A 22,228-nucleotide genomic window follows, 5' to 3' on the forward strand; every position below is an offset into this window, starting at 1 on the left:
CTTTTAGAGTGTTTCTCAGGTGTGTTCTGTAAAAGGAATTATTGACAAACAATGTGTATGGTGGATATTCCCTTATCCATTTGTTGGTCAGGGCTTGGAGCAACCTGGGCTGGTGGAAGGTGTCCCTGCCCATGGCAGGGGTGGCACTGGATGGGCTTTGAGGTCCCTTCCCACCCAAACCAGTCTGGGATTCTGCAAAACTGGGATTTCTTGGCATTCCAGGGGGGATTCTCTGGGCAAAGGGAGGGTTTGGGAATGCACAGCTCCAGGATGGCTTCACAGACTGATTTTAATCTACCTGGAGATGTGCAAATGTTTTTTTTCTCTTTCTGGCCACTGTGGTTTCCCTGCAGCAAATCCATTCTCCAGGCCCCTCATTCCTGTGCCTGAGCTCCAGCTGGAAAATCCCTGTTGGCATTTCCACAGGGATCCCAATCCTTGTGTGCTGGAGCTTCCCAAAGCTCTGCCCAGCCAGCCTGGGCTGCTCCGTGTCCTTGGGGCTCCACACCCAGCTCAGCTCCCAAGGACAACTGGCTGGGGGACTCCAGTCCAGAGTCCAGAAAGACGGAAATTTGGAAGTGTATTTTTGCAACCTGGTGAAATTTAGGGAATCCCAGACTCCCAGACTGGTTTGGGTGGGAAGGGACTTTAAAATGATCCAGTTCCACCCCCTTTCCATGGGCAGGGACTCCTTCCACTGTCCCAGGTTGCTCCAACCTGGCCTTGGACACTTCCAGGGATGAGGCAGCCACAGGGGTGGAACATTGATTTGAATTTTCTAGTTAAAAAACCTGAGCAAGATCCACAGGGCCCCTTAGGAAGATTCCCTTTGCTTCAAAAATGTTATTTGCTTGTTTCTTTTTCCCCTGAATCTTCCCCATTATCAGGATCTCTCTTTTTGCTTCACAATTTAGAGGCTGTATTTATTTTTTCCCATTTTTTTACACACGCTTTTCCTTCCCACAGGCCTCTGTGGGAATCAAGGGATTATCCTATCCCCCAATCTCAGCTCTGCCACCAAACCTCTCATTAGTTGTCTTCAAATCATATTTCTACCTTTCATTTTTGAGCCTTATTATCATTTATTTTTTTTAAATATGTGCACGTTTATATTTATCCAGGAAACTTCTGGTTTTAAACCTCTAAAAAGACAATACAGTCAGGGGTTGAGATGCTTCCATATCCATCCAGTTCTGGAAGCTGTTGGAGGCGTTTTCATGCAAAGGGTCCTGGAATTTTGGGGGTTTGTTGGATTCCTCAGGGGGGATCCCCATGGAGTGATCCTGGGAGAATCCCAGGGAGGATTCTCTGCCTGCAGAGCTCCCAAACCCTCTGCTTGGCACATCCTTTGCCACCCGAGGGGGTGGAGTGGGGAGTTTGGTTTGGCAGAGCTGGTTGAGCCCAGTCCCACAATCCCGGCTGTGTATTTCTCCAACCCCCTTGGATTTGCTCCCTGTTGGAGCAGGGATGCTCTCCAGCCCTTGCCATCCTTTGGCTGCTTGAAATTTAATTTTTTGGTGGTGTTTTGGTTTTTTACTGCATTAAACAACACCGAGTCAGGACCTGGGAACACTTAAATTCCCTTTCATTTTAGTTGCACATGAAAATAACTCCCAGCAGAGCTGGAGGTGCCTGGAAGGAACAGCTGGAGGAGGGAGAGACCTGGGAATAAGGGCTGTGGAGGGGTGGGAATGGTGTGGGGCTGTGCCAGCCCTGCCGTGAGCCCTGCAGTGCAATGAATTGAGCCAGCTTTTCCCAGCACGTTCCAGCATCCAGGGATCTGCTGGAGGCTCAAATTCCTGCTGCTGCTTTTCCAGCTGCTCGTGGGTGGATCCTGGTTCTGCCTCAGCCTCCAGAACAGAAACTGGCCAGGAGTTGTCCAAATAATGCAGGGCTGTGTTGCAAGGAAATATTCCCAATATTTGCCTTAACCCTGCTGTGCAATAACTTCCCTGGGGCTCTTCTTTCCAGTAATCCCTGGCTGTTCCATGGGATCCCAGGATGGTTTGGGTTGGAAGGGACCTTAAAGAGCATCTCATTAGTGGAAGGGACACCTTCCACTAGCCCAGGTTGCTCCAGCCTGGCCTTGGACACTTCCAGGGATCCAGGGGCAGCCACAGCTTCTCTGGGCAACCTGGGCCAGGGCCTGCCCACCCTCCCAGCCAGGAATTCCTTCCCAAGATCCCACCTAAATCTACCCTCTTCCATCTTACAGCCATTCCCCTTGTCCTGTCCCTCCATCCCTTGTCCCCAGTCCCTCTCCAGCTCTCCTGGAGCCCCTTTAGGCCCTGCAAGGGGCTCTCAGCTCTCCCTGGAGCCTTCTCTTCTCCAGGGGAACCCCCCCAGCTCTCCCAGCAGAGCTGCTCCATCCCTCTGCTCATCCTGGTGTCTCCTCTGGACTTGCTCCAACAAGTCCAAGTCCTTCCTGGGCATCCAGTTCTGGTGTATTTTGACACCTGTATTAATGAACCATTGGGGTTTTCTCTTAGCAAAGCACACAAACCCCACTGCCAACAACCCAATCCCTAATCCCCTGCTTTGAAACCCATAAAACACCCCCTGATGTGGCCTGGGAGATTCAGGGCTGCCTCTGCTGCAGGTTGAAGAAATGCCACACGGTTTTCCTGAGGGGAACCTTCAGAGCCTGGGCACCATAGATCAGAGGAACAGGCAGAGAGACAGAAAATAAAACAAATAAATAAATAAATAACTCAAATGAGCTGCCTGGTTCAAACCTTCGTTACCAGGCTGGATACAAATCCTAGTGAGGCACTTTCCCCTCACAGGCAAACATGCCCTCAATAACTTAAAAAAAAAATAAAAGGAAAGGAATGAAGAAAAGGCTGCCTTTTTGAGCTGGAATGACTCTGACTTTCCTGTGCACATCCCTCAGGCCATAAAATAATTTACAGTGGGTTTCAATCAGGTCTGGGAAGCGGAACTCGCTTAAATCGTCTCGGCTTCGAGAGGCTTTTAAAGAGGTTGGTGGTTGGGAACTGTGCCAGGCTGGGAGGGTGAATTCCCACCTCCCACCTTGCCTGGTCCATCCTGGATCACTGCAGGGCACTGGGGCAGCCCCTGCCCACCCAGAGCCTCTCCCGGGAAACCGGGGGCAGGAAAAGGGGGAACGGCCTCGAGTCGCACCAGGGGAGGGTCAGGTTGGACACCAGGAGGGATTTCTCCATGGGAAGAGCAGCCAGGCCTTGGAAGGGGCTGCCCAGGCAGTGGTGGAGTGCCCAGCCCTGGAGGTGTTCAGGGAACAAGTAGAAATGGGACTTCATGGTGTGGTTTAGTGGTTATGGTGGGATTCAGTCAAAGGCTGGACTTGATCTGGGAGGTCTTTCCCATCCTTGATGATCCTGAGGTGGTGGAGTCTCCTGAGACCCTCCTAAATGGTGTCACCCAACCTGATTTATCACTCCCTCCTCTTGTTTTCTGGGCTGCAAATTCGACCCCAAGAGTAACCAGAGGTCTCTCCTTCTCCAGAGGAACCAACCCCTAAATTGAGGCCACAAGATGACCATCGTGGTCCTTATTAAGGGTTGGACTCTGATCCCTCTGGGTCCCTCCCAGCTCTGGGTGTTCCGTGGTTACTGTTGGTTTCTGTGGAATAGGTTGTTGATAACATCCCTGCTGGGTGAATTCAATCAAAAGTGGTCACAAAAAACAAGAGGAACCAAGCAGAGGCATCAGGTTTTTCTATTTATTCCTTTTGCTGGAGCTGGGAGAGAGAGAGAGAGAAAAACTAATTATTGGCTTAGGCTGGGATGCAAATTGGAGAAACCAAAGCAGCAGGTGAAGCCTTTCCTCAAGGCCATGGAGTGAAAATAAATTCACTTATTATTGTTTTCTCCTTAAAAACCCCACAATAAAGAGCAGGATACGACGCTCTCCACAGAGAGGTTTAAAACAAACAAACATTCCTTGCTGTCATTTCTCTTGATAGCAGGAGAAACCTTCCTTTGCCACTTTATATTCCTTGAGACATGAATGTGCTTAGGCTCCCCAAAAATTCATTAAACATTAATACAGAGCCTGTTTTAACTTCAGCCCATTTGCTTCCCAGAGATAATTGTTTAAGAGAACGAACCCGAGGCCCTCTGTGTTTTTTTTTTTCTCTGTGTGTTTTTAAAAAAAAAACAAAACCAAAAACTAACACTGGAATCGGGAAAGATGGGGATGAGGAGGGAAAAGTAAATTAAATCAAATTGCTGAAGCCTGGAGGAAGAGCTGATGCAAATGAATTAAACACATATAGGTTGTAAACAGCTCCAGTTTCCTCCCGAGCATCATTTCTCTCAGAAGATGCCCGAGATGAGCATCTTGGAAGTCACTATTTTATAAAAACAACAACAGCCAACAAAGAAAAACAAGCCCTTAGTTGTGTGCACTGTGGGTTTTATCATCCCTTTCCTTTCCCATTAAAGTTATTACCTGCAAAAGTGTAATTCTGAAACGAGCAGCCCGAGTTAATTTTCTCTTTCTGTCACTGGGTATCATCAGTTCTTGGATAGATGGAAATTCGGGGCTTTAAAGACTCTTTTGACCTTAAAGGCAGGGGAAACTTTCATTTAAAAGCTATTTATAAGGCTAAAGTATCTTATAAGTAAATAAAGCAGGGGAAGAAGAGAGAGGGGATTGAATACCAATCTGGGCTAAAAGTCATTAAGGCAGAGCTGCCGTGGGGAGGTGAAACATTCCCTGGATTTGGAGCATTAAATGGAAGCAGCAAAGGAAACAGAGCAGGGAACAGTTATTACCAAGTGCAGACAAGTTTTGGGGTGTTCAAACACTAAATAGGTTTATCAGTCATGGGAGCAAATGACAGCAAAACCAGCCATTAAATCTTCCAGAACGTTCCCATCCCAAAGCTCCCTGTGCTCTCCCTCGGGAGCTCAGAGCAGGATGTGGGGTCAGGAGGAGCTTCATTCCTGCATTTTGAGCATCCTGATGTGTTATTTTATAATTGTTTGATGTCTGGCTCAATTTGCCCTGGGTTTAAAGATGTGTTTTGGTGCTGGCTGGGAGGGTAAAGGCAATAGGGCTGAGGAGGTCATGGATATGGAATTATTCGGCTGAAATGGGAAAAAGAAACCTGGAGAGCTTCTGTGTGAGGGTGGGGAAATGACTGGCAAACAGGAAATATTAGTGAATTTGATGGGTAATTTCTCTGATCTCTATTCCCTTGGAAAACTCTTAGGATAAGGTGGATTTGTTGTACAATGAGGGCAGGTTGGGTTGTGTTGAAAGGACAAACATGAGGCTGGAAATTCGTGGAATTTTCTTCCAAATTCATCCTCTTTTGTATTTTGTATTTTTTACTCTGTACTTGAGCTCAAAGAACAGTCAGGCTGTGATGAAATTCTCTGCTGACACCAAACTGGGGGATATTATTGATAGGAAAAGGTGTTTGGTATTGAAAATTTAGCATTTCTGGGCTTTCATTTCCAGTTTGCTGTGGCTGTGCTGCAGTTCCTGCACCAGTTAATATTCTGGCTTCAAAACTCATGCAAAGCCACTGTGACATTTCATCCACGAGGAGGAAAAGCCCAACTGGGCTCCATGGGGTTTTCCAATGGGAGTTTTTAAATATTCTTGTCTTCACTGATCATTTATTTTGGATAATTTTGAAAAGTGGACAATTGGATGCTGGATCTTGGATCATGACACAAGATAAAAGCTGATTATTGCCATGAGCTCCAAAGACAACTGGATGTTTGGAGCTTTGAGCAACGTTGTCTTAATCTGACAGCCTCCAAAATTCACTTTAATTTCCTGTCCTCTGTGTTTAGTTCAACTCTTGTCTGAGCAAGACATGGAGAGCACAGTCCATGTGCAAGTTGGTTCCTAATTTCCAGGAGCTGAGGGCATGTGGTTACAGCTTCCATGATATAGGGAATGAAATATCCAGGAGTCTGAGTTAATTATACTTGTGATGGAGAGAACAACCAGTGGAGAACATGAGAATAAGATGCTCTTGGAGAGAGAATGGAGAGAAGGAAGAACTTCTGTGAAAAGAGCATGGCATGGACTCTCTGAGGGTTGTTCGCTCTCAGAGCTCACATAGGTTTCTCTATTTTTATATTTTATATCTTTAAAACAGCTCTTTTAATGTGGATACAGAGATTTCTGGGTCTTATTGGCACAGGGGGATTTCAGGATTTCTTCCTTCTCGTGGCTTATAAAGTGAGCTGAGTCTTTTAAAGAGCCACAACATCCTGTCCCTCCCTGTTTTGCATCCCATTGTGCATTCCAGGGGTGTTCCCAGCTCTAAAATCTGTGCTGACAGGAGCTGAGTGCCAACATTATTCTGTCCTGGTTGCCCTTTTCCTCCTGCCATGATGAAGTTATCAGAAGGCAAATGAGAGGGGGAGGTTGGGTTTGTGCATACAATGGATGTGGGTTATATTTTATTTAGTTTGCGTTTTGCTGGAATCAAAAGTCTGACAGAGTTTGTAGCTGCAAATCTCAGTGATTGAAAATGAGGTTTAATTCGAGTTATGGGAAAACAGCCCGTTCCAGTAATGGGAAAATGACCCATTCTGGGCTTACTGGAATGTCACAGCTGCCACCTGAAGGGATAAAAAAAGATGAATATGTGATTATGTGTTTGGGATGATATATTTGTTGGAGCCTGAAGGCAGTGCTGGAGTGAGGGGTGGGGGGTGTCTGTGCCACTCCATCGATCCATCTCCTGCCACTGCAGGGTTTAGAGGATCACAGGATGTCCTGAGCTGGAAGGGACCCCCAGGGATAATCCAAGTCCAACTCCTGGCCCTGCCCAGGACACCCCAACAATCCCCCCCTGTGCCCCAGAGGATCATCCAAACCCTCCTGGAGCTCTGGTAGCCTTGGGGCCGTGCCCACAATTTCCACACTGAACACAGAATCACCTCCTCAGCTGCCTGCAGGGTCTTTGTTCCTTCTGCACCTCATCTCAGCCAAGCCATAGAACCCCAGACTGGCTTGGGTTGGAAAGGTCCTTCGAGACCATCTCATTCCCACCCCCTGCCATGGGCAGGGACACCTTCCACTAGCCCAGGTTGCTCCAAGTCCCATCCAAGCCAAGACAAGGCTTTTATGTGTTTTTCTGTAGTGAGCAGTGACAGGACCCAGGGAATGTCTGAAATTGTGTCAGGAGAGGTTTAGGTTGGATCTCAGGGAAAGGTTCTTCCCCCAGAGGGTGGTTGGCACTGCCCAGGCTCCCCAGGGCAGTGGGCACGGCCCCAAGGCTGCCAGAGCTCCAGGAGGGTTTGGATGATCCTCTGGGGCACAGGGGGGGATTGTTGGGGTGTCCTGGGCAGGGCTGGGGGTTGGATTTTGATCCTTGTGAGTCACTTCCAGCTCAGGCCGTTCCATGTTTCTGTGATTCTCACCTTTTCCCTTCCACTCCATCCCATCTGTTGGAGCCTGTGGTTCCTCTGGGAGGTTTGGAGGGGCTGAGCCTCCTGGTCTCATGGGCAGGGACCTCTTCTGCCTCTCAAGCCACGACATCAGTGTCCTGGAGTGCTCAGTGTTGAGAAGCAGGACATGTCCAAGTGGGTTCCTGGTTTCCAGCTGCTGAGGGAACGTGGTCTCAGCTTCTGTTCTGCAGGGAAATAAACAGCAGGTCTGAAGGTTATTGGTGTTTGTGATGGAGACACAACCAGTGGAGATGAGTCAGGAATAACCAGAGAATAAAATGCTCCTGGAGAGAGAGTGGTAAAGAAGAACTCCTGGAAGGAGCATGGAATGGAGTCTCTAAAGATAAGAATCCCAGAATCACCCAGGCTGGAAAAGACCTCTGAGATCATCGAGTCCAACCTGTGCCAGGCTGTTCAGCCTGGAGAAGAGGAGGCTCAGGGGAGACCTCCTCACTCTCTGCAACTCCCTGCCAGGAGTGGGGAGCCAGGGCGGGTTGGTCTCTTTTCCCAGGCAACTCTCAGCAAGACAAGAGGGCTGGGTCTGCAGCTGTGCCAGGGGAGGGGGAGGTTGGGGATCAGGAAGAATTTCTTTGCAGAGAGGGTGCTGAGCCATTGGAATGGGCTGCCCAGGGAAGGGGTGGATTCTCCATCCCTGGAGGTGTTTAAGGACAGACTGGATGTGGCATCAGTGCCATGGGCTGGGAACCACGGCGGGGTTGGATCAAGGGTTGGACTGGATGATTTCAGAGGTCCCTTCCAACCCAGCTGATTCTGGGATTCTGTGATGTTCAAACCCTTGAATGAGAAACATTAAACAATACTTCTGGAATTTGACACAGAGGGGTGGGGAGCTAAAATTTCCACTCTAAAGCGTTAAAAAGCTGCATTAAAGCCTCTATAACGTGCATTTAATCCTCATTCCTGTCCCCCACAGACCCCCCGGCCGTGGAGCCCACGTTCCTGGAGATCCGGCAGGGCCAGGGCCGCAGTGTCACCATGAGCTGCCGGGTGCTGAGGGCTTATCCCACCCGGGTGCTGACCTACGAGTGGCGCCTGGGCACGAAGCTGCTGCGCACGGGGCAGTTCGACGTGCAGGACTCCACGGATTACACCGTGGGCAGCCTGGCCAGGGACACCTACGGCCTCTACAACTGCAACATCATCAACGAGGCGGGCGCCGGGCGCTGCAGCTTCCTCGTCACAGGTGGGTGCAGGGTAGGGAGGCGGTGGGGTGGTGGGATCACAGGGTCACAGCACGTGCTGAGTTGGAGGGGACCCACAAGGGTCGTCCAGTTCGACCCCTGGCCCTGCCCAGGGCACCCCAACAATCCCCCCTGTGCCCCAGAGGATCATCCAAACCCTCCTGGAGCTCTGGCAGCCTTGGGGCCGTGCCCACTGCCCTGGGCAGCCTGGGCAGTGCCAACCACCCTGTGGGGGAAGAACCTTTCCCTGAGATCCAACCTGACCCTGCCCTGGCACAACTCCAGCCCTTCCCTGGGTACTGTCCCTGGCCCCCCAGAGCAGAGCTCAGTCTCTGCCCCTCCTCTTCCCTTCCTGAGGGAGTTGGAACTGCAGTGAGGTCTCCCCTCAGTCTCCTCTGCTCCAGCTGAACACACCAAGTGCCCTCAGTGTCCTCACACGGCTTCAAATCCAGGCCCTTCCCCATCTTTGTCTCCCTCCTTTGGATGCTCTCTAACGGCTTTAAATCTTTCCTATACTGAGTACCTCTACTCCTTTTTCAACTGAAGGATTGCCAGAAAGATCCTTCCAAATAGAATCCCAGCTTAAGACATCAAGTTTGGATTGTGGTCGGTAACAAAACAGGAGATTTAGCTCGTTTTCGGGGTTTCAGCATAAAAGTTTCTCTGTGCAAGATGTAAATCTCCCTTCTCTGCGGGATCTGTTGGCGTGGTTTTGAGGGGGGCCTGAGAGAGTCATCAGGCAGCAAAACTCCTGTATTTGAAGTTTGTAGTGAGGCTTGAATTCCGTGGAGCTCAGAGAGCAGGGTGGGCAGATCACAGGCTCCGACGGCTTTGAGCTCCTCGAGAACAGAGGGGTTGTTGGAGTTTGTTCCCTGTCTCAAAAAGCAAAAGGAACTTTATGAAGTCAGAACACGAGATCAGAGTCCTGGGGGAGGATGTGCAGCCCTCCCCCCTCCCCAATCCATAATTAATAGATAATTAATGTGCTGGATGGAGAAGAACTTAGGGTGGCTTTTATCTTCGGTGTCTCAGATCTGGGTGGCAAAGGGGGGGTTTACACAGGCAAGGCTTGACTTTTCCTCTCAGCTGTTGTGGCTGGAGGACTCAGCTGCCTGATCCTGCAGGACCCTGACCCTGCAGCAGATGTTGTGCCCAAGCTGAGGTTCCTCTGGCTCCTGGAATAATAGCAGGTGTAGGTTCCCTGTTTCTCTAGGCTGGTTTTCCAGGTGTTTTTTAGAATCACTGGAGCATAAAAAGCATTTCTGTCGAGTGAAGCATCTCCTCCCAAGTTCTTCTCCTCACCACCTCTGACCTGTGGTGGGTCAGGAGCCCCCTGTCCCTGTGCACCAGCTGGGAGAGGTGTCCAAGCTGCTCAGGGTGGCATCTCTTTGGAGCTCAGCAGGAGCAGCCTCTGATGTCTCCAAGGCCAGGTTGGATAGAGCTTGGAGAAACCTGGTCTAGGAGAAGATGTCCTATGGCAGGGGATTGGAATGAGATGCTTTTCAAGGTCCCTTCCAACCCAAACCAGTCTCTGTGTCAGAGCAACAGCCCTATTCCAGCTCCAAATCCCCCTGGCAGCAGCTTGGAAAGGAATGATGGGAGAAGAAACCAAGAGATAAGAAATTTAGAGGAGGAGTTTCACAGAAGGAAAGATGTCCTGTGGCTGTTGGGATTTTATTCTTCTTTACCAGTTTGGCTCCGGTCACAATCAGATCTAATTTTGGGGGCAGCTCCTTGAACCCTGTCAGAGGAAAATGGATGTGACTTTTCCAGCTTCACTGCTCCCAGAATCCAGGGATTTGATGGAAGAGCTGCAGGGCACCTCCCAGGGATCCTGCTCTCAGGGTGGACCTTCCATACCCATCTACCCTGGGAGCAAAGGAAACTACCTGGTTTAGCTCCTCAGGTGGGGCTTTTCCAGTAAAATCCAGTTCAGTAGGAAAAAATCGGAGGTTTTTTTCCTTTTTTTGGACTTATCTCAATCCCTGGAAGTGGCCAAGGCCAGGTTGGAGCAACCTGGGCTGGTGGGAGGTGTCCCTGCCCATGGCAGGGGGTGGAACCTTGAGGATTTGGGGTCCCTTCTGACCCAAATCACTTTGGGATTTTAGGAATGGCGTTTCTTTGGTGGGAATTTTGTGGAGCCAATGGCACAGGGAACACTTCACCCCAAGGCCTGAGGGCTCTGCTGCTTCCAAATGTCACCAAGTCTTTGGTACCTGGGGGCATTTTCACTTCCAACCAACTTCTCCAAGTCTTTGGAGTTTAATCCCAAAAGTGGCTTGGAAAGAAACCAAAGAAAGTCTTTTTTTTTTCCTCAAAGGTAGTTCAATTTATTATCCATCACACTTTGGACCCAAAACTGTGGAAACTCAGTGAAAGGCAATTATTTTGAGAAGACTGGGGTGGTGTGAGTGGCTGCTGTGATTTTTTTTAACCAAAGCCACGGGACTGAAAATTACAGCTAAAATGTAATTTATGAGCTTCTCATTTGGAGTTAATCCCACCCTGCTAATTTATCCTGTGTTAAGGAACCTGGAAGTAGCACTTTGGTGCTTTTTCTCAGGCTTTAAAGGTTAAAGCCAATGTCTTTAGTAAATATATTCTTTGGAGTGGAACTGCTCTGAGAGCAGCAGCTCCACTCTGGTCCCAGCTCTCATCACAACAGATGAAGTCAAAGCGCTGGGGAACCGAAAACGTGGAAGAAAAATGATGAAATGGTTAAAAAAGAGACTCAGATTTCACTGGGAATGAGAACAGAGCAAAGAAATTGGTCAATTCTTCGACAGCTGCGCGGAGGGGAAAAAAAAAAAAAAGCCAAATAAATAACTCCGAGGAAGGAATAATAAAAAGCCAAATAAATAACTCCGAGGCAGGAACCTGATGAGAGGAGAGAGCTTTTATTTTGGGTGGAATAATGGGTTGTTGAAACCTGTTTTTGGTTGGGTTTATTTCTAGTTTTTTTTCCGTGTAGCTGCGCTGGGGCTGCACAGAAACATTGGTATGCTGAGGGAAAGGTTTTCAGGGCAGTACTAAAAGCAGCCTGGGTTGAAAGATTTATGCTGACCCCAGAGCTTGAAAAACCTCTTCTTTTTTTTTTTTTTTTTTACTGTATTTATATTTTCAGCCAGATTTGAGAAGAACTGAGAGCACAAAAATAAATCACACGTGAAAAAGGGGGTTAATTTCTCCTGGCTGGGCCGACGTGAGGCAGATGTAACCTGCCACTGGCTTAAAAATAAATAAGAAGTGACAAGGCAAATTGTGTTTGTGGGAAAGCAAAGTGGAGTTCATGCTCCTCACAGCTTCACTCCCTCTGTATTTTATTTCAGGGGGTGATGGCAGGGATCAGATCCGAGGAGCAGCAAAAAGTACATTTCAGGCAGTGGCTCCTTAAAACCCTGGGAGCAAAACAGATCAAAATAGAGGCAGAAGGGGTAGAGAGGGCTGGGAGGGAAGGTTTGGGTGCTGGAGAAGGCAAGAACCAGGGAGGTTCTTCCAGAACAACACAGAACCAATATTTCAAAGGGTCCTCCCTCTGTGGTGGGATCAAAACTCAGCTGGAAAAATTAAATTCATCAGCTTAATGCCATTAGGAGCTTGTTTAGGACTAGTGGGTTAGGATTAATTGAAATTAAATTAAATATTATATATAGAGCCCTGCCCAAACAGCACCATCAGCTGTGGACAGACAGATTTCCTGCTGGAACTCCAGGAAGGAATCACAAATGGATATGTGGATCCAGCCCTGATTAAACAGCTGCAAGAATTTAATGCTCATGAAACAAAATATTGTCTCTCTTACCTAAAAAAAAGACCTCTTTGGGCACAACTTTGGTGAGAAATTCAGCCCCAGAACAGCAAAGAACCAGGGAGTTTCTTCCAGAACAACACAGAACCAATATTTCAAAGGGTCTTTGCTCCGTGGTGGGATCAAAACTCAGCTGGTAAAATTAATTCCATCAACTGAAAGCCATTAGGAGCTTGTTTAGTTCTAGTGGATTAGGATTTATTGAAATGAAATAAATCAATTTAAATATTATATATAGAGCCCTGCTCAAACAGCACCATCAACTATGGACAGACAGATTTCCTGCTGGAACTCCAGGAAGGAATCACACATGGATGTGGATTCAGCCCTGATTAAACAGCTGCAAGAATTTAATGCTCATGAAACAAAATATTGTCTCTCTTACCTAAAAAAAAGACCTCTTTGGGCACAACTTTGGTGAGAAATTCAGCCCCAGGCAGCCCCAGAACAGCAAAGAACCAGGGAGGTTCTTCCTCCTCGGAGGTTCCTCCAGGATGGACCTGAGCCCTCCCTGCTTCTGGGAAGACCTTTTTCCTGGGGACTTCATCTTCCTCAAGGCAGGGAAGTTTGTTTTCCAGGTTCCCAGTGTGGAAAAGGTGGATGGAGTGAGCCCAGTGCTGGTGCCAGGAGGGCTGGAGCCACAGCAGGGCCGGGGGAACGTCGGCGACGAGCGACGGGATGAGGGCAAACGGCCTCGAGTCGCTCCAGGAGAGGTTTAGGTTGGATATCGGGGGAAAATTCCTCATGGAAAGGGTTGTCAAGCGTTGGAACAGGCTGCCCAGGGAGGTGGTGGAGTCAGAATCCCTGGAATTGTCCAGAACATGTGTGGGTGTGGCACTTGAGGCCGTGGTTTGGTGGTGCTGGACGATGGTTGGACTTGAGGATCCCGAAGGTCTTTTCCAACTCCAGCAATTCCAGGATTCTCTGTGTGCCTGAGGGGCCATTTAGGATTAAGATTCCCCAGAACTGAGGTTGCTTGACAATATTTATTTTCCTGATAATATTTATCTTCAGTAGCTTATGACTCAGGCAAGTTTGAGCCACTTGCACTGAAATTTGCTGTTCTTGGACTGAATTTCTCACCAAAGTTGTGCCCAAAGAGGGGTTTTTTTTGGGTGAGAGAGACAATATTTTGTTTCATGAGCATTAAATTCTTCCAACTGTTTAATCAGGGCTGAATCCACATCCGTGTGTGATTCCTTCCCGGAGTTCCAGCAGCAGATCTGTCTGTCCATAGTTGATGGTGCTGTTTGGGCAGAGCTATATATAACATTTAAATTGATTTATTTCATTTCAATTAATCCTAACCCACTAGTCCTAAACAAGCTTCTAATGGCATTAAGTTGATGGAATTAATTTTACCAGCTGAGTTTTGATCCCACCTCAGAGCAAAGACCCTTTGGAATATTGGCTCTGTGTTGTTCTGCTTGGTGGAATATTTTCACCCTGGAATGTTGCATTAATTAACGGGCTCATCTTTAATTATTTACTTTGTCTTGCCTCACACTGTCAGTGCTTCTGGCCAAGAGCAAGATCAAGCCAATCAGCTGCTAATTATGCAGGTTATAATTGTTTGCTGCCAGTGTGATCACAGCTTTCCCTTTCTTTGGAGTTCTTTGGAGTTCTTTGGAGTTCTTTGGAGTTCTTTGGAGTTCTTTGGAGTTCTTTGGAGCTGGTGATACTGAATTAAAGGCAGAGCAGAGCAACCCTGAGGATGTGCAAATACCCACCTGAGGGTCTCCCATCTCCTGCCTTCTGCCTCTCCTGCCTTGGGAAACTGGGATCTGAGGAGCTGGACACTGAATCCTCCCTTCTGTGTGATCCCAGGATCCACCCCTGGAAGGAGCTGTGTGATTCCTGGAGGAATCATCCTCTTGGCAAACTTCTTCAGGAATTTCTGCCTCAGCCTTTGTTCTTTGCCCTTAGTACTGTCCAGGGTCCCACCATGGGCTTCAGCATCCAGCTGGAATTCTGACTGAATTCCCACTGGCACACCTTGTCCAGAGAGAAAAGAAGAGAAGGCTCCAGGGAGAGCTGAGAGCCCCTTGCAGGGCCTGAAGGGGCTCCAGGAGAGCTGGAGAGGGACTGGGGACAAGGCATGGAGGGACAGGACACAGGGAATGGCTTCCCACTGCCAGAGGGCAGGGAGAGATGGGATATTGGGAAGGAATTCCTGGCTGGGAGGGTGAGGAGGCCCTGGCCCAGGTTGCCCAGAGAAGCTGTGGCTGCCCCTGGATCCCTGGAAGTGTCCAAGGCCAGGTTGGAACAGCCTGTGCTAGTGGAAGATGTCCCTGCCCATGGCAGGGGGTGACACTGGTTGGAATTTAATGCCCCTTCCAACCCAAAGCCCATTCTGGGTGTGTTCCAATTCATTTTATGCTCATTTCTAAAAAAAAACCTTCAACTCAGAAGTGAGGAAAACACACCTGGATGTTCTCTGGAACACCAACTCATCCATCCATTCCCACTGGGACTCTGCTGTCCTCCCCCACCAAAAGGGCCCCTTTTGCCAAACGAGCCTGTGACCCTCTAACACCTACAAGTGGGGAGTAATAATTTGATTTTCTGCTCTAATTCCTTGTCTGGAGAGCCTTTTTACCCATAATAGGGAATTTTCTTATCTGACAGCCTGTTCTTAGTGAATAAAACCTGTGCTGGGGGTCATGGCTTTGCTCCTTGGCTCTTCCTTGGAGACTTTGGAATCAAATTCTGTTGGCTTGGCCTTAGGAAGAGGTTCAATGTTGCCAAATTTTGTAGCTTCCCGAGAGGGGAGGTGGCAGAATTCCTACTGTTTTCCCCTGAATCCTGCAGGATGGAGGATTATCCACCCAACCCCTGCAAATTCCCAAATCCTAAAGTCATTGTTTGCTTCCTAAAGGGAGGAATTTGCTCCAAATCTCATCAGATCCGAGACCCAGGTGACAATAATTTCAGATGGTGAGATTGTTCTCTCATTAAAACAGAATTTCCAGTTATATTTTTCAGTCTTAAAAACGGGGATTTTCCCCTCTCTTCAATAAATACACAGAGACAGTGATTTCCTGAATGTTCTGGGCCAATTAACCCAACAAAAAATGAAATCTAGGAAAGTGTTTTTCCTTTTGTCTCTTCCTGTTTATCTCTTATTTTTTTCTGGTTTCATCCCTTTTGGTTGGGATAAAAATACCTGTGCTTCCATTGGTGGTGTGCCTTTAATTTTAAAAATCAGGGAAAAGAGTGAAATGTCAGTGTCTGGGACAGATGTTGGTCCTTTTAGGAAGTTTCTGTGGGAAAGGTGAGTGCTGGAAATACAGACATTCTCTTTTTCTTAGGGTAAATCAAATATTCTGCCCAGTAGCCACACTTCTGTTTCTCTCCCATTTCCCTCAGTGGGAATTAAGAAATTATATTTGCTTTGTTGCTTTAAATATTTATCTTTTTGCTTTTAATCTGTGATATTTTTTTTTAGCTCCCATCCATTTGCTCTGGGTGTTTTTGGCAGAATAAAAACCCTGATTTTAACTGAAGGCCAAAAGAAAACTGAGCCACTTTGGTGAATCCCAAATTTTGTTGTGTAGAAACAGCTCTGGAGGCCTTGAGGGCTTTGGGGGGTTTGAAATCAAAATCTTCCCCCGTTTGTGCTTCTGAAATATCAAAATCTTCCCTGTTTGTGCTTCTCAAATATCCCAAATATCTCGGGATGTCTCCCCAGGGCCTTCTCACATCCATCCTCTGCCTCCTCTCTCTTCCATCAAATCGCCTCATGGGAGCCCTGGAGCAACAAGGGAGTTCCCCTTATAGAGCTTTTAATTTTTAGTGTACAGATCTTCTTTTTCAGCATTAATATTCCTGGTTTTTTTAAATCTCATCTTCTTTTTCCCCCTTGTTTTTTTCTCATTTTCTCCTCTTTATGCAGAGCCAGGGCTTGGCTTTGCAGCTGAGGGGCCCAGGGGCTGCTGTGAGGGTTTTTCCCAATGTTCAGGAACATGAGGAAAACCCAGAGAGGAATAGAAATAGAGGAGAGGAGAATCATGGAATTGTTCATGTGGGAAAAGACCCCTAAGATCAACTAGTCCAACCATTAATTCAATCTAATTAATCATCGCCATCATCAAGCTCCAGGCAATCCAAACACTTCCCAACCTCCTCTCCTCTCCTTTCCCTTCTGAAGGGCTTATCCCCATCCTTTACAGCATTCCAGTGGTGCCAGTCATGGAATCATGGAATACTTAAGGTCTGAAAAGCTCTTTTTAAGATCATCAAGTCCAACCATCTCATACCCACCATTCAACCACATCCCCACGACTTTTGAACACTTCCAGGGGGTTGGTGACTCCACCCCTGCCCTGGGCAGCCCCTTCCAGTGCTGGACAATCATTTCAGTGAAGAAATTATTCCCTAATTTCCAATTTAAAGATTGGAGCAACTCGAGGCCCATCAAGTCTTCATGATGCCTCCTATATCAGAGTTTTCCTGCTGCCAAATGTCTTCCAGCTCCTCCTGTTTGCTGCCCACACTAAATGGCCATCTAAATAATCTAAATTATAAATAATCATAATCTAAATTCCTTTAGATTATTTCTTAGGCCCTTGATATCCTTTCCCTCCCATTTAAGCCAAATTTAGCCCTCAAATGATGGGAGAGACAGAAGGATTAAACCACGGCCCCAACTGCCTCATCCCCATGACTTTTGAACACTTCCAGGGGGGTGATGACTCCATCCCTGCCCTGGGCAGCCCCTTCCAGTGCTGGACAATCATTTCAGTGAGGAAATTTTTCCCTAATTTCCAGTTTAAAAATTGGAGCAACTCGAGGCCCATCACGTCTTCATGGCAGAGTTTTCCTGCTGCAAAATGACTTCCAACTCCTTCTACTTCTTACCCAAGCTAAATGTTCTCCTTTAGATTATTTCTTAGGTGCCTGATATCCTTTCCCTCCCATTTAACCCAAATTTAGTGCTCCAATGATGGGAGAGACAGCAGGATGAGGAGGGAAGAGGAGCTGTGGAAGGTTCTCCTTTGTCTCCCTGACCTGTCTCAACCTCTCCCTTCTCTGGTCTCTTCTCCATGGCCCACACCGTTTTCAGAGCATGGAAAATACATCATATGAGGTCAAATAATATACAAATACAGCAGCAATGTGCAGAAAAATCTCTTCTGAAATCCCAGCTCTCAGGTTCCTTGGATGCTCCTGTCCTTTCTTCCACTGCAATTCTGGTCTCCAGTTGTTCCCTACCCCCCAAATCCTGTATTTTACCAGCTTTGAGTGTGAGACAAAGTACTTCTTTTTCTAATCCTGTCATGAAGATGACTTGAAATACAACAGTTTTGCTTTTTAATACCCAATCCATATCAGAGCATGTTTGCATTGTCTCAGGCCAACACATGGATTTTCTGCTGGAATTTTTGGGGTTCTTTGGGCCTGGCTGCTGGTTCTGACCTGTGAGTAGCACCCTCTATATTGCTCTGAGATACTTCCCCTGCCTCCAGATCAGCCCTGATATTCTCCTGCACCCCTGAAGTCCTGGGGGCCTTGGTAGGTTGGGTGGTTGGCACTGCCATATTTTGCTTTAATGGCCCATTTTCTGCTGGTTGGGTGGTGGGCACTGCCAGATTTTGCTTTAATGGCCCGTTTTCCAATGGTTGTGCTTTCAAACTCTGCCAGCCTGAGGTTGAGCTCCCATTCCTTTTGCTCTTCACCTTCTCCTGGGGAGTTTTATCCAGAGCCTTGCAGTGAATTTTCATCTCCTTGCTGCTGATTTTCGCTGCCACGGGGACGCCGAGTTTGGAAAATCGCTTCAAATCCAGGCAAAAGTGAGAACAGGCTGGGGTTTTTTCCCTTTTTGTCCTTTTTTTTTAACAACTCAATGCTGACAAGACCAGCTGTCTTGTTTTCAGGGCTGTCAGCAAGTGCAGGGCCTGTTGGCTTCGGTGGGATGTCAGAGTGCTCGGTGTCATGAGGAGGTGAATCCATCCAGCCATGGCAGATGGTGCAGCTCCTCCTTCTGGGAAAAAAAACCTGGAGCAACACGGGTTTGGAGATGCCACGTGGTGGTCTGTGCCCCTGGGGAGGTGGTGGAGCTGTGGGGATCTTGGCACTGCCCAAAGCTTGTGGAGTCCCCACCCCTGGAGGTGTCCAAGGAAGGACTGGCTGTGGCACTCGGTGCTCTGGGCTGGGGAACGAGGTGGGGATGGGGCACAAATTGGACACAATGGTCGTGGAGGGCTTTTCCAACCTTAAAATTCCTGTGATTCCATGGAATCACGGCTGATTGTGTGGATTTGGATGTACCCCTGTCCCTCCAAGGCAGCGTTGGTGGCACAACACACCCTGTCCTCGGTGTGTCAGCAGCTTCTACAAGTTTTTAAAACCTCTTTTAAAACCTCCTTCTCCTCTCTGTCCATCAAAACCCAAACCCAAATGAGCAGGTTGATGTCACCAGGATGTTAGATAAGTCCCTGTGGCTCAGCTGTCCCCAGCTCTGTCCTCATTTAGCAAGAAACCAAAGCAAGGCACCAAATTTTGCTCTCCCCAAGCCCTGTACGAGACTGGGGGGGTTTTCCATCTCCTCTCATCCCTATTTTCCAATTTCCTTTCAAACTGGAGCTCTTGGGGTGCAGACTCCTGGAGCTGCTCAGCTGAGGGATATTTTAGACTGACCAAAACTTGTTGTCACATTTGACGGCCACGTTGAGATGAGCTGGGAGTGAACTCTCCATTCTGTCTCACAGCAGGGGCTGAGCAGCCTGGAAATCTCTTGATCCCGACCCAATTCCTTATGGAATCACGCCAAAAAGGAAGCAAACTCATTTAAATTATCTAAATTAAATGTTTGGGTTTTTTTTTTCTTCAAATAAAAAAACAAACAAACAAAAAGTTGTAAAGCTCCTTGGTGCTGCTGAGGGGTTTTTGCCCCCTATTTTTTTACCCCAGTATAAAAAAAATCATGTAGGACAATTCCAAGCTTTGTAATATTATAATATATATAATATTTATATTACTATATATTATATTATATATATTATATAATATATAATATTTATTATATTATATATTGTATATAATATATAGTATAATACATATTTTATATGTAATATATAATATATAACATATAGCATAATATATATTATACTATATTATATATTATATATTTTATATTATATATTATATGATTATTATTATATATATTATATATATTATATATATTATAAAGCTTGGAATTGTCTTACGTGGTTTTTTTTAATACTGGGGTAAAAAAAGGGCAAAAAAGCAGCACCAAGGATATTATATATATATTATATTATGTATATTATATATTTTTCATATATTATAATAGTCTAATATTACAATATTTTCATTTATATTATAATTATAATATTAAATAGTATGTAACATTATATTCTATACTATATAATATTATATATATAATATATGTAATATATAATATATATAATAATCAATCAAAAATTATAACTAATCAGATATTATAATCCATCAAATATTATAATCAAATATTATAATCCATCAAATATTAAAATCAAATATTATAATCAATCAAACTACGAGATTCTTTCAACAGAGAATTTTTTTGGCCCTGAGGAATTACTGACAAAACACCTTCAGACCTTCACATGTCCCAGTAGAGACAAGTCATAAAACGTAATTCATGGACTGTTAATAAGATTATTTTCTGACCAGAGAAAAGGTTTATGGTGTTTCCTAAACTTCTTTAGTATATTTTTTTGCAGTTTAAAAACTGCATTTGTGTAGGACTTGGCAGCAGGGTTGGCTGGAGGAGCAGGGGGTGTTTTTCAGGGTACCAAAAATGAACCTCTTCAGGGTCTGGGTGACTCCAACCCAGTTTTACAACACTTGAAAGGGGAACAGCACAGAGTGACACAGAAACACAGCAAGAGAGAGAGAGAACAGGGGGGAGAGGGAGAAGGGGAGCGAGCTGGAGATTCAGAACCTAAAATCCTGTGGGAAACCAACTTTGGATAAGGGACTTTTCTCAAATCACAGAATCCACACAATGGTTTGGGTTGGAAGGGACCTCCTTAAAGCCCACCCAGTGCCACCCCAGACACCTTCCACCAGCCCAGGTGGCTCCAACCTGGCCTTGGACACTTCCAGGGATCCAGGGGCAGCCACAGCTTCTCTGGGCAACCTGGAACAGGGCCTGCCCACCCTCCCAGCTGGGAATTCCTTTCCAATATCCCACCTAAATCTACCCTCTTCCATCTTACAGCCATTCTCCCTGTGTCCTGTCCCTCCATCCCTTGTCCCCAGTCCCTCTCCAGCTCTCCTGGAGCCCCTTTAGGCCCTGCCAGGGGCTCTCAGCTCTCCCTGGAGCCTTCTCTTCTCCAGGGAACCCCCCCAGCTCTCCCAGCCTGGCTCCACCCTTGGAGCACCTCCATGGCCTCTGGACTTGCTCCCAGGGCTGGACTCATCTCTGCTTTGGTGAGTTTGAGCCTTGAGAACCTCTCTGGAGCTCAGTCTCCTTCAGCCCCCCCAGGTTTAAATATGAATGAGAGCTTATAGAGCCAGTGATTTGAGTTACTGCTGGAATGAATTTATTTCCTTCTGAAGACACCCATCCAAGCTTCCATATAAATCCTGGCTGTCCATGGCAGTGTTTCTCTAAGGAAGATTTGATTACAAGCTGGCTATAAGTTATTAGCTCTGAGTTATGAGCTTTCCAGTAAGTCTAAATGAATGTTACAGGCTATAAACCGACTGTATAAATTCCAGTCTCTCTTGTAAAGCTTAATGGGGGTTGCAGCAACATTTCCATCTTTCCCAAGGACAGCAGAGAATTTCCTGCTGTGTCACTGATCACAGTAATCCTGGATCCCAGTTTTATGTCTCCGGTCAAACTGGCACAGGGGGGGGTTTATTTCCCACACACCCCCTGGTGTCTTTGGGCTGACACTTGAAGTGCTTTCCTGGGGACCTCAGGTTTTTTTTCATGAATTGTGGTTTTTTTCCATGAATTGTGGAGCTGGAGATGGGTATGGACCACCTCTTCCTCCAGGAAGAGCAGAACATGTCCTCTTGAGGTCTGGATTGGTTTGGAAGAGAAGAAGTGTCTTCTTCAGGGTTGGTTTGATTTGGTTTGGAAGAGCAGAAATGTCCTCTTCAGGTTTTGTTTGGTTTGGAAGAGCAGGACATGTCCTCTTGAGGTCTGGTTTGGTTTGGAAGAGCAGGACATGTCCTCTTGAGGTCTGGTTTGGTTTGGAAGAGCAGGACATGTCCTCTTGAGGTTTGGTTTGGAAGAGCAGGACATGTCCTCTTGAGGTTTGGTTTGGTTTGGAAGAGCAGTACGTGGCCTCTTCAGGTTTGGAAGACCAGAAATGGCCTCTTCAGGTTTGGTTTGGTTTGGAAGAGCAGAAGTGTCTTCTTTAGGTTTGGTTTGGTTTGGTAGAGCAGCAAGTGGCCTCTTGAGTTCTGGTTTGGTTTGGTTTGGAAGAGCAGGACATGGCCTCTTGAAGTCTGGTTTGATTTGGTTTGGTTTGGAAGAGAAGAAATGGCCTCTTCTGGTTTGGTTTGGTTTGATTTGGTTTGGTTTGGTTTGGAAGAGCAGAAATGTCCTCTTGAGGTCTGGTTTGGTTTGGAAGAGCAGAAATGTCCTCTTCAGGTTTGGTTTGATTTGGTTTGGAGGAGCAGAAATGGCCTCTTGAGGTCTGGTTTGGTTTGGTTTGGAAGAGCAGAAATGGCCTCTTCAGGTTTGGTTTGGGTTGGGTTTTGTCTCTTGCTCCTCTGTTTGCTCCTCATGAGCAGGACACATCTGTGCTCCACATCCCTGCCTCCCCTGGGTTTGGGAGCAGCTTTTCTCC

General features: G+C 46.9%; 1 protein-coding gene across 1 annotated transcript in view; it reads left to right on the forward strand.

Moving 5' to 3' along the window:
* Window positions 1–22,228, forward strand: part of MDGA2 (MAM domain containing glycosylphosphatidylinositol anchor 2) — a 293,882-nt gene that overhangs the window by 211,151 nt on the left and 60,503 nt on the right. The window contains exon 9 of the mRNA XM_051772102.1: window positions 8,338–8,607. Coding sequence (XP_051628062.1) covers window positions 8,338–8,607 — 270 coding nt within the window. The remainder of the gene's footprint in view (window positions 1–8,337; window positions 8,608–22,228) is intronic.

This window comes from Manacus candei, unplaced genomic scaffold, assembly GCF_025592945.1.
Source record: "Manacus candei isolate 608988 ecotype Guabito, Panama unplaced genomic scaffold, ASM2559294v1 h1tg000150l, whole genome shotgun sequence".
Taxonomy (NCBI): Eukaryota; Metazoa; Chordata; class Aves; order Passeriformes; family Pipridae; genus Manacus; species Manacus candei.